This window comes from Cyphomyrmex costatus, unplaced genomic scaffold (assembly GCF_001594065.2).
Source record: "Cyphomyrmex costatus isolate MS0001 unplaced genomic scaffold, Ccosl1.0 scaffold18, whole genome shotgun sequence".
Classification (NCBI taxonomy): Eukaryota; Metazoa; Arthropoda; class Insecta; order Hymenoptera; family Formicidae; genus Cyphomyrmex; species Cyphomyrmex costatus.
The window spans coordinates 980,440-994,145 of NW_017275824.1; the positions used below are offsets into that span (position 1 = coordinate 980,440).

Sequence of the window (13,706 nt, forward strand, 5' to 3'; positions counted from 1 at the left end):
GGAGTCACTGAGTTCTCAGGGAGCATTACACCGTCATTCGCGATAGGCGATTTATTGCAGGTGCAAGTCGTGTGAAACAGTTTCTCGCAAGGAGCAACGCAGCGATGAATGGCGGCGGCAGCTGTCGTGGTAGCTTGCACGAATGTTTCGCGGACAGGACGGTGTTCCATATTCAATGATCAATTAGCCTGTAAGTCGGTGCAATCCTGTATACGGTGTTCACGCAGTGACGAATGTCTCCGATATATCTGTTGCTCAACCGTCGTTGTATTACCGCACGCTTGGTACACCGCGTGTTCAACAGTTCCAGTGCACCAGCCGGTGAACGATATTTATAGCTTCCTCAGGACTTCCTGGGAAGAGTCGGACTACGCGATGTAGATAGGCCGATCAATTGCGATCGAGTGACGACGTGTTCAACGAGTGCGAGTCGGAGTAACCGGCAATCGATATTGAAGAGAACACACGTCTGTCACGGATACGACCTGAAGACGAACTGACAGCGAATAAAGGAAAGGATAAAATGAAGAAAGAAAAAGTACTTGAAGTATTCACATACCTTCTATAGATTTTATTATAGTTGTGTAATGCTCAGCAAGTAATAAGCTGTGAAAATAAACAAAATAAAATAAAAATAAAAAAGATATTAACCTGCATAGTTGGATTTATTTTTTCTCGTTATTTCCTTATTACAACAGCAACGTTATTTTCTGAGAACCTTGACAGCGATATTTTACCGCGCATAACTGACTATCACATGCAACAGCATCGCGCAACGCTTTGACATTTTACTAGGCTCAAGTAGGCGCGCGTGAAATTGTGAAATGAAAGAATTCCTGTCCTAAAAGACACTTGAGAAATCTATGCGTTCTTCGCGAACGTAAATTCTAATTTTAAACCTACGCATCTAAGAAATCGCACAAAGAAAATCCTTTGAGACAGCAATCAACGGTCGGCGAAGGTCAGTTTCTGAAAGACACAAAAATTTCTGAAATTCTCCGTTTTCTTAAACGAATCGTTTCTATTCTATGTCGCTCAAGAGTATGCGGCGCCTTGCAACGATCGACAGAGAGTGCCCTTCACGCCAGGAGAGTCCTCCATGCGCTCGGAACCATGTCATCGCCTACTCCAGATCGAGGAAGAAAAGTAAAAAAGAGCTGGAACCTATGTGGGAACAGTTTACCCATATAGGGCCCACGCGACATCCCACAGAGCGGTAAGTTAGGCTTATGAGGCAGACAGTCCAACAGCCGACTGTCTGTTGGGCAAAATCAATACGTGGCGGCGACAGGGAACTTTCCCCTCGCCCTTTCCTTTCACCCTAGACTACTCTACTATCCTCTTTCATCTCCATCCGCCTCGGTCGACTCTCTTCTGCTTCCCTTTCGGGGTGCCGCTCACTTTTTCTCTCGCTCCTCCACCGGAGCGCGCCAACAAATGCGCGCTCTCGCCACCCACCCCCCGTGCCTTCGCTGCCTCGTCATTCACAACCGCCACCCACTCTCTATAGTAGCACATTGACATTCTCCAGGGGGTTAATAAGCTGTATTATTTTTATCGCGCTCGAACGAGAGTAACCCCACATACGCACGAACGATTTACCCTTAACGATCGTGATAAAAAAAAAAAATAACCATGTTTAACTGCGTACTAAAAATATTATGTTAAAAGAACACCGTTAAATTTATAATGTTAAATTATAACCAATTTGAGTTATTTTTTATCATTTTTATAGGTCGTCACTGCTTCTATTCAATATGTCGTTAATTTTTGCTAAATAAAGTTAAACAATTTAACTCCAAATGTATTAAATTTGAATCAAATTTAATATACATTTAGTTCATTATTCACTAAGTGTACACATTAATATGAATGTTGTTTACATTAAAACTAATTATAGAAATAGATTGATTTATATTTTGACACAGATGGAAGTTAAAAAAAACAAAATGTTATTTAACTGAAAGGACTGGGTTGTCGTTGTTCCTCTGATAATATCTAGAAGTAAAATCGAGATATATTTTTAAATTATACTCTTGTTCTGTGTCATTTCACGAAACATAGTTCCTTATATAAATTTCTGCGAAAACGAAAGCTAAGATATCGATAGCAACGGATAGAAACATTGTTCCGTGAAAAGAATCGTTTGTCGAGCACGTAGACTTTGGCGAAGAAATCGAAGCAAAAGAAGGAACGACCGTCTGAGAAAGCAGAAAGCAGAAAAGGGGAGTTAACCGGAAGGTAGGTTTATTCACGGTGAAACGAGCCATGGAGCCGCCTGCAAGCGCTTCTACTACTTCGTAAGGCAGTCAACGGTGGTTAATTATTAACACGCGCCAAGCCAGAAGCATACTCTGTTAAGAGAACGCGTTGAGAGGTATACCTCGCTACATGAATTCGTGGCATCTACTCGCGAGGCGTCTAAACGTAGGTTTCGCACCACGGATATCCGATTAAATTGCTCGCGGAACCGCGACATCACCCAAATGGAATTCAACCCTTTCAGTCCGGAAACAATGCGCCCTTAGGAATGCTTAATGTTTCACTAGTATTGGACATGCCTATACGTACAAAGTTTCCACGATTTCCATAAAGGATGTTACATTTATATTTGATATAATGCGTGTCTAAATAATATTATAAATCCTTCATGTACTAAACTACACGGAAAAAAAGATATAGTTCACATAACCAGAAATATTTTAGTTATGAGTAGTATAACTATATCATCCTAGTTATCTTTATGTGATAAGAATGCGTATGGTTGATACGATTTATTTACTTTGATGTGTCAACTATCTTAAATGTAGTTACCGTAATTTGGTTATGACAACCAAAATATGATTGGGCGATAATTTACTACGGATAAGTTATCTATCCGTATAGTTGCGTCATCGCAAATAGGTCGATGACACCTTGGGCTGAGATAGTTGGAACTTGTATCGAAATCAGTGGCAACTTCAAATTAAGATTACGATTTATCGTTAGCTTTTTTCCAGGGGTCCGGTACACCTGGGAATTTGAAGTTGCCACTGATTTCGATACAAGTTCCAATTATCTCAGCCCAAGGTGTCATCAACCCATTTGCGATTAAGTAATCTCAATCCAATTTTTTAGTAAATTAATGTTACTAGCGTAAATTTGTTTTATTTTTAAGTAGATTGATGTATTTAAAAAATTTTTATTACATATTTATAGTTATAACTGCTTTATTATTTTCAATTTTATGATTTGATTCTGAATTGTCCATCATTACTTAATTATTTATAATAAGAAAATATCACCGCAAGAAACATTTCTTTATTATAAATAGAAATTGGTAGTAATTTAAACTATTATTATGGTTTGGATCACTTACAATGATCTAAGAGCGATGACAACTAATCTGGAGACACTACCGTGTCTCGTTAGTCTTTACATCACATCAACATAATTTGATTGATCTAAACTAACCAAATAATCTAGTTATCATTATAACATTCGTGGTTGAATGCTCAAGAAATAATTTGGTTGTAGCAACCAGATATCGTCATTACTACAACATAAATCATTCAATCATTGTACTGTGGTTCAAGTAACCACATAAATAGTTGCTACATATTTTAATATTCAATCTCTGGTTGGCACATCATCAGATTTCTATATAGACCAACCAGACTATTTTTTCCGTGTAGAAATTATTTTTTAAAAATATTTCTCAAATCTCTACTAAAATATTTTAAAAAATAACTTAATAAATTAATAAAATTTGAAAGTGTCTATCAAAGAAAAATCTACTAGAAATAAATTAAAGAATAAAATTTTTTTCTTTGACATCGTATTTTAGTAATTAAATAATGCACGTAATACTATTAAAGAAAAATACGTTACAGTAGCACACAAAATAATATCTAGAAGAGAAACCGTAAGATCGATCGGATTGCTCGTTGGCACTGATTCCGCGAAACAACGACGGGCACACGAGCGAAATCGAGCTTTTTGGCCGCGTGCCTGACTAGAACAGCTACGAGTACATGCTGCCGGCTATCGAGGGATAAGAAATGTGAGAGGCAAGTCGTCGATGACATTGATATCGATTCCCGCAGGAAGACGACAGGCAGGCAACACGGTTGAGCGAGTACTCTTCTCTGCCGATTGCTTTCTCCGAGAAAGAGCAAGAAAGAGAAAGAGTAAGGAGGGTCGCAGATGGACGTCGTGCACGCAGACGGACGGGGTGAGAGGGCTGACATCTCGCCCCGTACGTTTACTGTGAAGAGGGTCGATGGGCGAGTGGGCGAGGACGAGTCGAGGAAGAGACGAAGACCGGGACGAGGACGGCAGGCGTGTTGACGAGAAACGATGGGGCTGGCTCCCTAATTCGAATTTAGGTGTTGGGCGGGTTGGCAAGTGGGCGCAATGCGGTGTCACGCTGCGGGCGTTTGCTCTTTCTCCTTCAGCCCCTCCAAGCCTCCGCCAACCCGCCACCCGTCATCCGCCTCCACTCCTCCGCATCTCCTCACCCACAGTCACTTCACCTTCCGCGCTTTAACCCCCTTGCTCCATCCACGAGCGCAAGCTCCTCGCTAAGCCCTCCGCTAAGTCCCATCCGACACCTCGAGCGCCACCCCCGGTACCCTCTAAGCCAGATCGACCGACCTTAATCGACCTCCTGATCTCGACGATCGTATTATACCTGCCTGCGCGAACTTCCTTCCTCCTTTTCTCTCTCAACGAGAGCGCGATATTCGGAGTTACCGACGACTTCTGCATTTTCTTGTTATATTTTCAAGACTTTTTCAGTTGTAGCAAATTACCGTCGTGTTGAACTTCCGTTGCTCGTACGACATTTGAGAGAAAGAGAGAGAGAAATACTTTTAATCAAAAATACATATAAAAAACAAAACAATTTCACAGTTATAAAAGTAAAAAGAAAAAATTCTTAATATTTTAATTAAATCAATATAAAGTATCGCGTTTTTACGGAGAAGACTAGTTAACGTTTAAAACAGAAACGTTGAAAGCTAACTATGGGATTAACGTTCAATTAAATTTTAACGTAGGCAGATAAAATAAATCTAGTTTCTCTAGTTTCCAGTACATTAAATGTCATTATTTAAGTATAAAAATTTAAAGCACATGTTATAAAGGTTATTTTGTATGGCCTATAATTTTTATGATATATGATAATTATAGATATTACGAAAGCGACAACATATGCGATGCCAGGTATACTGTTTGATTACGTACAAGATTCTATTGCAAAAGTCTCGCGGAACGGAAATTCAAAACGAAGAAATCAGTCATTTTACTAACATTAGGTTTACGATAATGATACTAAAGTATCTCGAAAGGGTCACGCACAGAATCCGGATGCGTGAGATTATAATTGTGCTAAAATATTTGGTACGTTAAACAGTAGGATTCTCGACGTGTTTCGCAGTGCTTCCGATACAGTATACAATGCACGCACGCACATACACGCGCGCGATTCCCTCCTTTTATTTCCGACAGAGAAACAAATAAAGCGTAAAGTTAAATAATCTCTTTATTTCATGATAAATTTTTTCGCGGAATTATCTCTTACGGATTTAAAATAATCGCGATATTTGTAAAATGGAAAATCACCAGTTATTTCCTATGGAATCAAAATAATGCGATATTTGTAAAATAGAAAATTCTTTTTTTTTATACAAAGTTTGTCGATAATCGAGCGGATTGAAGAATTTATAAAGAAGGGCGTGATAGCGTTGTGAAACGTTCTGTACGAGAAGGTTACTTGGTTAATATATTTTTTACAAGCTTGTCTTGCGGCCGGATTAAAAAGGCGACTTCAACGGTCTGCTCGAGTGCAAGTTTACGACTCCTAAATGGCAGGTTTGCACGGTGGTCTCACGCGTCCAACGGCGTAAACTCGAGGAGACGTGCCTTCCTCCGTGCTACAGGGGCGTGCACGCCGCCGCGCCACTAAAGTCAGAACGAAAAAGGAAGAGAACAAAACAAAAGTGTTACAGGCTAACAGCAACCAAGCCACAAGGGAACCTTTCGCGGCGAGAAAGCTTTTCTCAGACGAACACGCGCGGTGTCAGCGAATAAAAATGTAACGAAATGTACCACACCTCGAGCGCGATATTCTCGCGTTATAATCTTTTCCGTTCTGAAATTTGATCGTACAGTTAATATGTGTAAACACACAAACGTTTGAATTATTGTTTAAACTTGACGTAATTAATCTGTGTAGCGTATGCATGAAAAAGAAGAAATATCGTAAGATATAATTACGATGCGTATACAAGGTATGTTTGCAGCGGGAGAGATATTGCTTGTAACTCAAGACATGCTTAAGAAGGGTTCATGGAGATATATAAGCAGAAAAAGAAGATACAAACAAGGAAGAAGGGAAAAAATCAGAAGAGGAGCGATGAAAAAGAGCGGAAATTCGCTCGAACGCAAACCATCAGACTATATTCTCGGATAGCTCTTCACAGTCAGTCTCCTTTTGTCTGTCGGATTTTTAAGAGCACCACTCACGTCTCATCCATCCTCCCTCTTCCTTCCACATCCATCGTATCTTCCGCCCCGCCGAGTCTTTGTACAAATGTACATGCGCATGTATCAGTATATACACACATATATATTTGCTACGCTTTAAACGTGAGATCAAAAGACATTGCCTTCTGTTTTAGCGCACTCCGATTGGTGTACACTCTGCACTTCATTAACCACTTCATTTCACTTTAAAATAAAGGTAAAATTTCAACGGACGAGAATTCGCGGAGTACAAGAATTACAATTATCATTAACAAGTTAATTAAATCCAGAGATTAACAGTGTTTAATTATGCGATCGCAATCTTCGCGTTTCAGGAACGTTACGATGGATACTCGTGTGAGAGTTACTTCATTCAGTTTTTATAAGAGAAAGTTTTTAATCAGGGAGAGAGAAAGAGAGGGATAACCATCCAAGTAAAATCTCAAAATTATGAGTATATCCTTAAGCAAAAATAATAGTGACAAGAATATAGATAAAATCGTTATATAAGTCTAATAAATAAGCCAATATTTGAACAAATTTTTCGCGAATATTTAAATATTTAGAAAGCACTACAGTCATAAGGACCTTATAATTTTGTATATTAAAGTTAAAACTAAATATGCGAATAAGAGATTTTTTTTAGAAAACGAGAAGTTTAAAAGGATTAGTAGTTCCACGCAATTTCATAAGAGAATAGTCCCAATTTTTAAAATGTAGCTTAAATAAAAGTCAACTCAGTATTATCTAAGTAACAGAAGTGTTCTTCAACTACCAATGTTAAAGAAAACCTTCTGAGAATTGTTGTTGATCCTTTAATTAAGAAGTAGTAAGTGCATTACTGTGCAAGAGACGAGAAAAGTTTAAAACTCGCTGAATATACCATACTTTAAAAAATGCTTCAAGTACACTAATCGTTTTATTGAGACAGTAAAATAACGTAATAATTTTTGCTTCGTTTTAATCCACAAACATAAAAGTTAAAAAATGTCGATACATACAAAAATATTTTTGTATGCGTCACATATATAATATGAAACTCACTGCACAGTAAGCACATTCATTCGAATTATCACTTACCTTGTTCTTTCTCCGGAATTTTTGCAGGTACCTTCTTATCGGGTGCCTTTGGTGAACAATTCTTTCGCGCTGGCCTGACGGTTAATGTCGGTGGAACCTGTCAGAGATAAGCAAACATAACTGTAGATCCGTTTTTGTTGGCGTATAACAGACTTTATTGTCTATTTATGCGCATGTTATGTCATCGAAGTGTAAACATGTAAACGATATACTCACCACTTTCTCGGACCTTTCACCCGATGGTAATCTGGCTATAGCCGCGTCGGGACTGTCCTCAGGCGGTGGAGGTTGCACAATCCAATTGTATTCTCGTTTCTCAACAGGCAGGCCCCATCTTTCGTACTCGAGACTCTGCGTACGCAAAGTCTCATAGCAATCCAAGCACACAACCGCAAAATCCCCATTTTCTAACAGTAGGCTTTTCTCCGGTTGTCTGTGATACCTCAGAAACGGAAAGTCCTTTACTGGCAGCGCTCGTACTCGTTTCCTGTACGTCACGATGCCGCAAACATAACAGCAATAATCATGAGTGTTATATTGACGCTCGGCGGCGTTTACTTGCTGACCACTAGAGAGAGATTCGTGCTGACGCCATTGTGCCAACAGTGAATGATAACAAAACGTGCAGACCAGGGCGGAGCCGTCCTCACGGAGCTGTTCGGCGTTCGGTGGTGACTGATGACGCAACAGTTCCGGGAAAAATGGCGCATTTCGACCCTGAGGACGGCCATATAAGACTCTTGCTAGAGTTAAATCACTGTGTAAACCGCATAAGAAACAATAAATCGAGCTGCTCGATGTGCCTGGATTGCTTCCGAACGTTCGATCCGAACTAGAACTCGGTGGCGTAGCAATTGACCGGTTAACGTCACCGTTTGGATGTGGACTAGGAATATCATACCTGGAATTTAACAGATATTACAAATGTTACTTTTTTTAATTCTTTTGATATAACATCTAATAAAAATAATTTCTAGAAACAATTATTTTTTTCAATGTAAATTGTTTACAGAATTATGTAACTGTTCATCTTTTGCGGAGATTAAATTATAGATATTTGTACAAATGTGATAGATACAATTATAGATAAAGCCATTTTAATCAACAGACAAAACATTTCTTGCTGTATCATTAACATGCATAATATATGCAAATCGTTTAAGATCAACAGTTAATGTAAATTATGGCGGACTAACCTGCGGCGTTCTAAAGGAACCCGTTCAGCATCCATACTTTCCCACTGTTGTGCAAGATGATTCACACAGTGACTACACGCTAATACTCTTCCATGACTGTCCATGCAAGCGTTTTCAGACGTACGTGCCATTCCTCTCAAGCAAGGAAAATGCATAGCATGTGAATTCATTCCCTCCGGGCTCGTAGATAACCTGATAAGGATAAAATGTAGAATTATCGATATCTCGCTTTAGAACTGTTATAAAGCTGTAATTTTCTCAGTGATATTTATATAGAATTTACCATTCCATGTGAGTACGAGGATACAATCTTTCACAAATATAGCACCTATAATTTTGGCCAAGCGCAACGGTCCCATTTTCTGCAGGACCGTTGCTAGGTGAATTTCGTTGCCCAGGCGTGGGAGCTTTCACGGTGGTACTGCTTCGTTGCTTATTTGTAGCAACCGTTGACTTGTTTAAGTCATATGGCTTAAAGCGAATATCGCTACCAGCTGAATTGGCTGGAGATTTAGGAACAGCAGGCCGTGGCGAAGGACCTATAGCAAAAATGTTTAAGTATTTTAAACACACTGTTGTAAACATATAAACAATAAATAAAAAGTGTAAATAATTGTTCAAGATTAATAAAAATTAACCTTGTTGACGGAAATCTACATTTTGCCCGGCTGGCTGTGCCTCGTTATTTTCTCCGCCAAACACCTGCTGCTTTTGTGGGATAGCTTTGTAACAAATAGAACAAACTTGCACCATTCCCTGAGGACTAATAGGACTAGCTCCTGACGGAGGTCTCAGAGAATAAATAAAAGGGAAGTACACCTCCTTCTCTGGATTAGGACAGCAATACAGAAGTCTGATACTGGATGAAGGGTACTCGAGAGCGCAAGTATAGCAAATAAACGTAGTTGTATCCATTGTGGGTGCTTGCCGCTTGCGAAGCGTATAATTTCTATCACCATGTGGCACTCCTTGCCGCGTATACGCTTTCCACTGTATTAAAAGATGATTCTGGCACGCTGAGCAGGCCTAAAAAAATCAAAATATATAAATTATAAAAATATTGAAGATAATTTATACCAATATAAGTGTACCAAGACAATAAATATGTTGGAAAATATACCTGTACTCGTCCAGCACTGTCCATGGGTCGACTTCTACTCGGCCTAGGATGAAGCATCAGTGATGGAAAGAACGGCGGTGGACTGGAAGAAGGATGCGGCGGAGTTGGCAGTGGCTTCGCAGCGATATGACTGAGAGATCCTCTCTTGAATTCATCCCCGCATACATAACAGACTTCTGTGACCGAGTTTTTGTCCGGCATCGATAGATCCAGGATGTCCGTGCCAACGCTAGATGATGATCCACCGCTGTAGATAGCTGCAGTCGCAACGTCAGACAATTGGTTACGCAGTTCGTTCATTGTCGACGAATGTAATTTACGCGATGTCGCGTAAAATCCGTGAACGCGCAACGATACAACTGGCCATCCTATTTGTCCCGAGAATCGCACACGCCTTCAATATTATCATCGCGCTGCACGTGGCCCACTTAGAAACTGTATTTTTTAGCGAGTTTATCTCCATGTTATATCCAGGCTATATTCGAATACAGAGAGTGTTGATACTTTCTCGCGCTTTCATATATGACGGCGTACACAGTTTCAATAGCTCTATTTCGAACGACCCGGTTATCTGTCGGGGCACCCGCTGACTAATGAATATCAGATCGGTCGGATCGAAATTGTAGAGGTCACTAAAGCTCAATAATCCACGAACGCGAGCGGAGCGCGGGAGGAAAATCGCGTAGAATCACCACTCAGATCGGACGTGCACGTTGAATGAATCGGACGGCTCTTTGCCACGACTTTCGTATAATTCTTATCTACAAAACTGTTAACCTTTACTTTCAAACGTTTACATTAGTGCACGGAAGGACTAAGGCCAGCGTAAATAATGACCCGATTCGTATATTTACCGCGTACACATTCTGAAACGAGATAACGAGGTAATAGGAGTGAAAAACAGCTTTTACTTCTATCAGATAGTATTTGTGCAAGGTGATTTCATCCAAGTTATTTCGTTAAGTGCACACTTTGAATCCGCTTTAAGTATTAAAACGCTTCAGCACGATTGCCATTAAATATTTTTTCGTTCACACTATGTCGTATATATAGTATCGTTGATACTTTATCTATATCTAAGTACACTGCTGTTAAAGATGTCGATTTCTTAATATAGGATGGCCAGTAAATTACGATAAATCGTAATAACCGGTAAAGAACTGTGATGTGTATCTTATCATTTAAAAATATCAGTATCGAAGATTTGAGTATGAGAAAAAGACAAGTATGTTACTATTTAGTAACTAAATACTAATCTCATAATCTATATTTATTACCAATTTTTTTTTCTTTAATTTTCGTTGAAATAATTCCTTGAACGATTATTATACCACAATTTACCGTACCATGAACAGTGCATTCTTTGATTCTCTCAAAGTTAGGAATAAAAGCAGTAAGTTGACCTCAGATAAAGATCCAATTAAACTCCCTCGGTCAATTTAATAATTAGGAAGATCCCAACGCGGTTGCTTTCGCGTCTTACTTTATATATACAATACATGTTTCTTAAAAGAAACATTTCTTGTCGATAATAGTATTATCATTCGAAACACTTATTAAAAGAAGTAAAAATATTTTTAAACAATTACAGAAAACATTTATTTTTGTAATTTTTGTAATTAAAAAAATATCTTTACTCTTTTTAATATGTTGTTTCAGATAAATGATAATGTTTATTTGTAATTTGGAATGTGTAAAACAAAATATAAAAATTACAAATAAACATATAAAAGATACACGTGCTCTTTCTTTCAGTTTCAAATATGGTTTAATAGACGCGACTGATGAATAATGATTAACCTGCAGGCGGTGGTAAGGTGGGTTGTGGCGCAGGTGAGGTTCTAGGTGCATGTCTCAGATCCAATGCCGCCTCATTGGATATTCTAGCGTCTTCGACGGGCTGTCGTGGGCTCTGCAACCTTTGATGAGGTGATTGCAATCTGTGGTGGGGAGATTCCATTGTGAGTCTTGCTTGTTCCAAGTGCCTATGCGTTTCTGCCGTGTTAGAATGCGGCCTTGGCACCTCGACAATCGAATTCGATGGCGGTCTAGTCTGCTCGACTCTCGGCGAGGGCGAGGGTGGTAATCGAGGTGAGACGCCGACCGGTCGACTTTCCTGTCTGAGTTGTGGTGCCTGATCGTTCGTCAAACCTAGGACTTGGGCAGCGTACTCGCCCTGAAGTGCCATTTCTGCTCCTGTGAACGGGCCGCCGTCGCATCTCTTCAACCAATAAATTCGCTGGCTGTGAGGTCTAGCTTCTCGTTCATAGCTCTCCCACTGTTGTAACAGCAAAATGTAACATAGATTGCAAGCCTTGACAGCACCGCTTCTGACGCCATCGCCGCGATAGCCATTTGGCGGCTCATGTGACTCAAGAAACGGAAAGTAGGGCTCATTGGGCGAACCACCTGGACTTGGTTTCACTCGTAACCAATGTTGCTCGCTGTGGCCCACGGCGCCGCAAACGAAGCAGATTCTTGCTCCGCCACCGTCCTCGAGCGGCTGTGCATTTGTGAGCGATTGCCCCTCAAGTCCCGGCTCATTCTTCACATATAATTTGCTTTCCATCATGTCAGGAAACCATTGGATCCCTTTTTAACGCCCTCTTATAACTTCGTGTTTGGCACGCATGTACGATCAGAAATCACAGTGATTGATAGAACTTCTATCTTTTGTGTATATCTGAAATAAAGAATTAGGTTTGTAAGTATAATTATGTATAGTGTGCTTTTAATTTTGATATATAATTCATATATACTCGTATTTATGGTAAGCGATTGATAATTATAGGAAATCATGCATTTCTTTATATATCTGTCAACTTACACAAACGCATATCCAGCACTTTATTATATGTAAATAAGATTATTTGAGTGCAAATGTGACATAATTTTATAGATTATATCACTAAATATCTTATGAAATAATAACAGCAAATTTGCAAGTCATTAATACATTTCGAATTCATACAGCAAGTCTTGTTCCAATAACATCAAAATTTTTAAAAATAACATTAAACAACTGTTGGCTTGAATAGCAAATTATTTAGAGTATGCAAAGATTCGCAGTATAATCGACAAGAATTCTCTGCAAAATGCAAAGAGAATAAGAATTTTTTAACTGGCTTCTGCACATTTAGAAATCATGCGATTGTAATCACTTGTCGTACCACGGTTCACTGAACAATTTGCTGTTTATATTACTTGATAATAAGTTGCATTTACTGTTGCAACAACAAAATTGCAAAACATTTTGAAAGTAAGCTCTATCATTTTCAATTCCTCTGCACGTCTTCTCAGTATCAATACGTCTATAACTCATTACCAAGTAGCATACAAGAACAGAGCAGGAATTCGTGAGCAAGCATCTGGTAAACAGACAGGGAAGTGATGATCAGCAGGCGTATTGAAAAGAACCTTTCGTAAAATTGTAACGGCATTTATCCGCGATACATTTAGACCACCGGCAGGCATGCGGTATATTTTTGGAGCATCGCTACATCGACGTTTACCGAGCCCAACCAGAGATCAACTTCTCGGTACATCGGTAAGCGAGTGCTAAGGAATCGCTGTTGTTCAAGGAGAAGCGTGTATCAGCCGTGTGTTTTCGGCAGCGGGGAAGAGGGGAAGGGAATCGGAATGCGGGCGAAAAGCAAACGTAGGCGTGAAAGCGTCGATTTCCCGATCACGTCGACGAGCTGATCGTCGTCGCGGTCGAGTCGCCGATGACAGCGGGGCGAGCGGAGCGCGGTGCTCTTTGCGAGAATTAACGAAACGTGGTTTGCAACTGGCGTTCGGACACA

At 39.7% G+C, this 13,706-nt stretch overlaps 1 protein-coding gene across 1 annotated transcript in view; it reads right to left on the reverse strand.

The window, feature by feature from the left end:
- Window positions 1-12,475, reverse strand: part of px (MAP7 domain-containing protein plexus) — a 91,907-nt gene extending 79,432 nt beyond the window's left edge. Inside the window, exons 1-7 of the mRNA XM_018537703.1 lie at window positions 11,704-12,475; window positions 9,904-10,160; window positions 9,422-9,809; window positions 9,067-9,322; window positions 8,784-8,975; window positions 7,804-8,488; window positions 7,588-7,684 (exon numbers count right to left, since the gene is read on the reverse strand). Coding sequence (XP_018393205.1) covers window positions 7,588-7,684; window positions 7,804-8,488; window positions 8,784-8,975; window positions 9,067-9,322; window positions 9,422-9,809; window positions 9,904-10,160; window positions 11,704-12,475 — 2,647 coding nt within the window. The remainder of the gene's footprint in view (window positions 1-7,587; window positions 7,685-7,803; window positions 8,489-8,783; window positions 8,976-9,066; window positions 9,323-9,421; window positions 9,810-9,903; window positions 10,161-11,703) is intronic.
- Window positions 12,476-13,706: the final 1,231 nt, after the last annotated feature.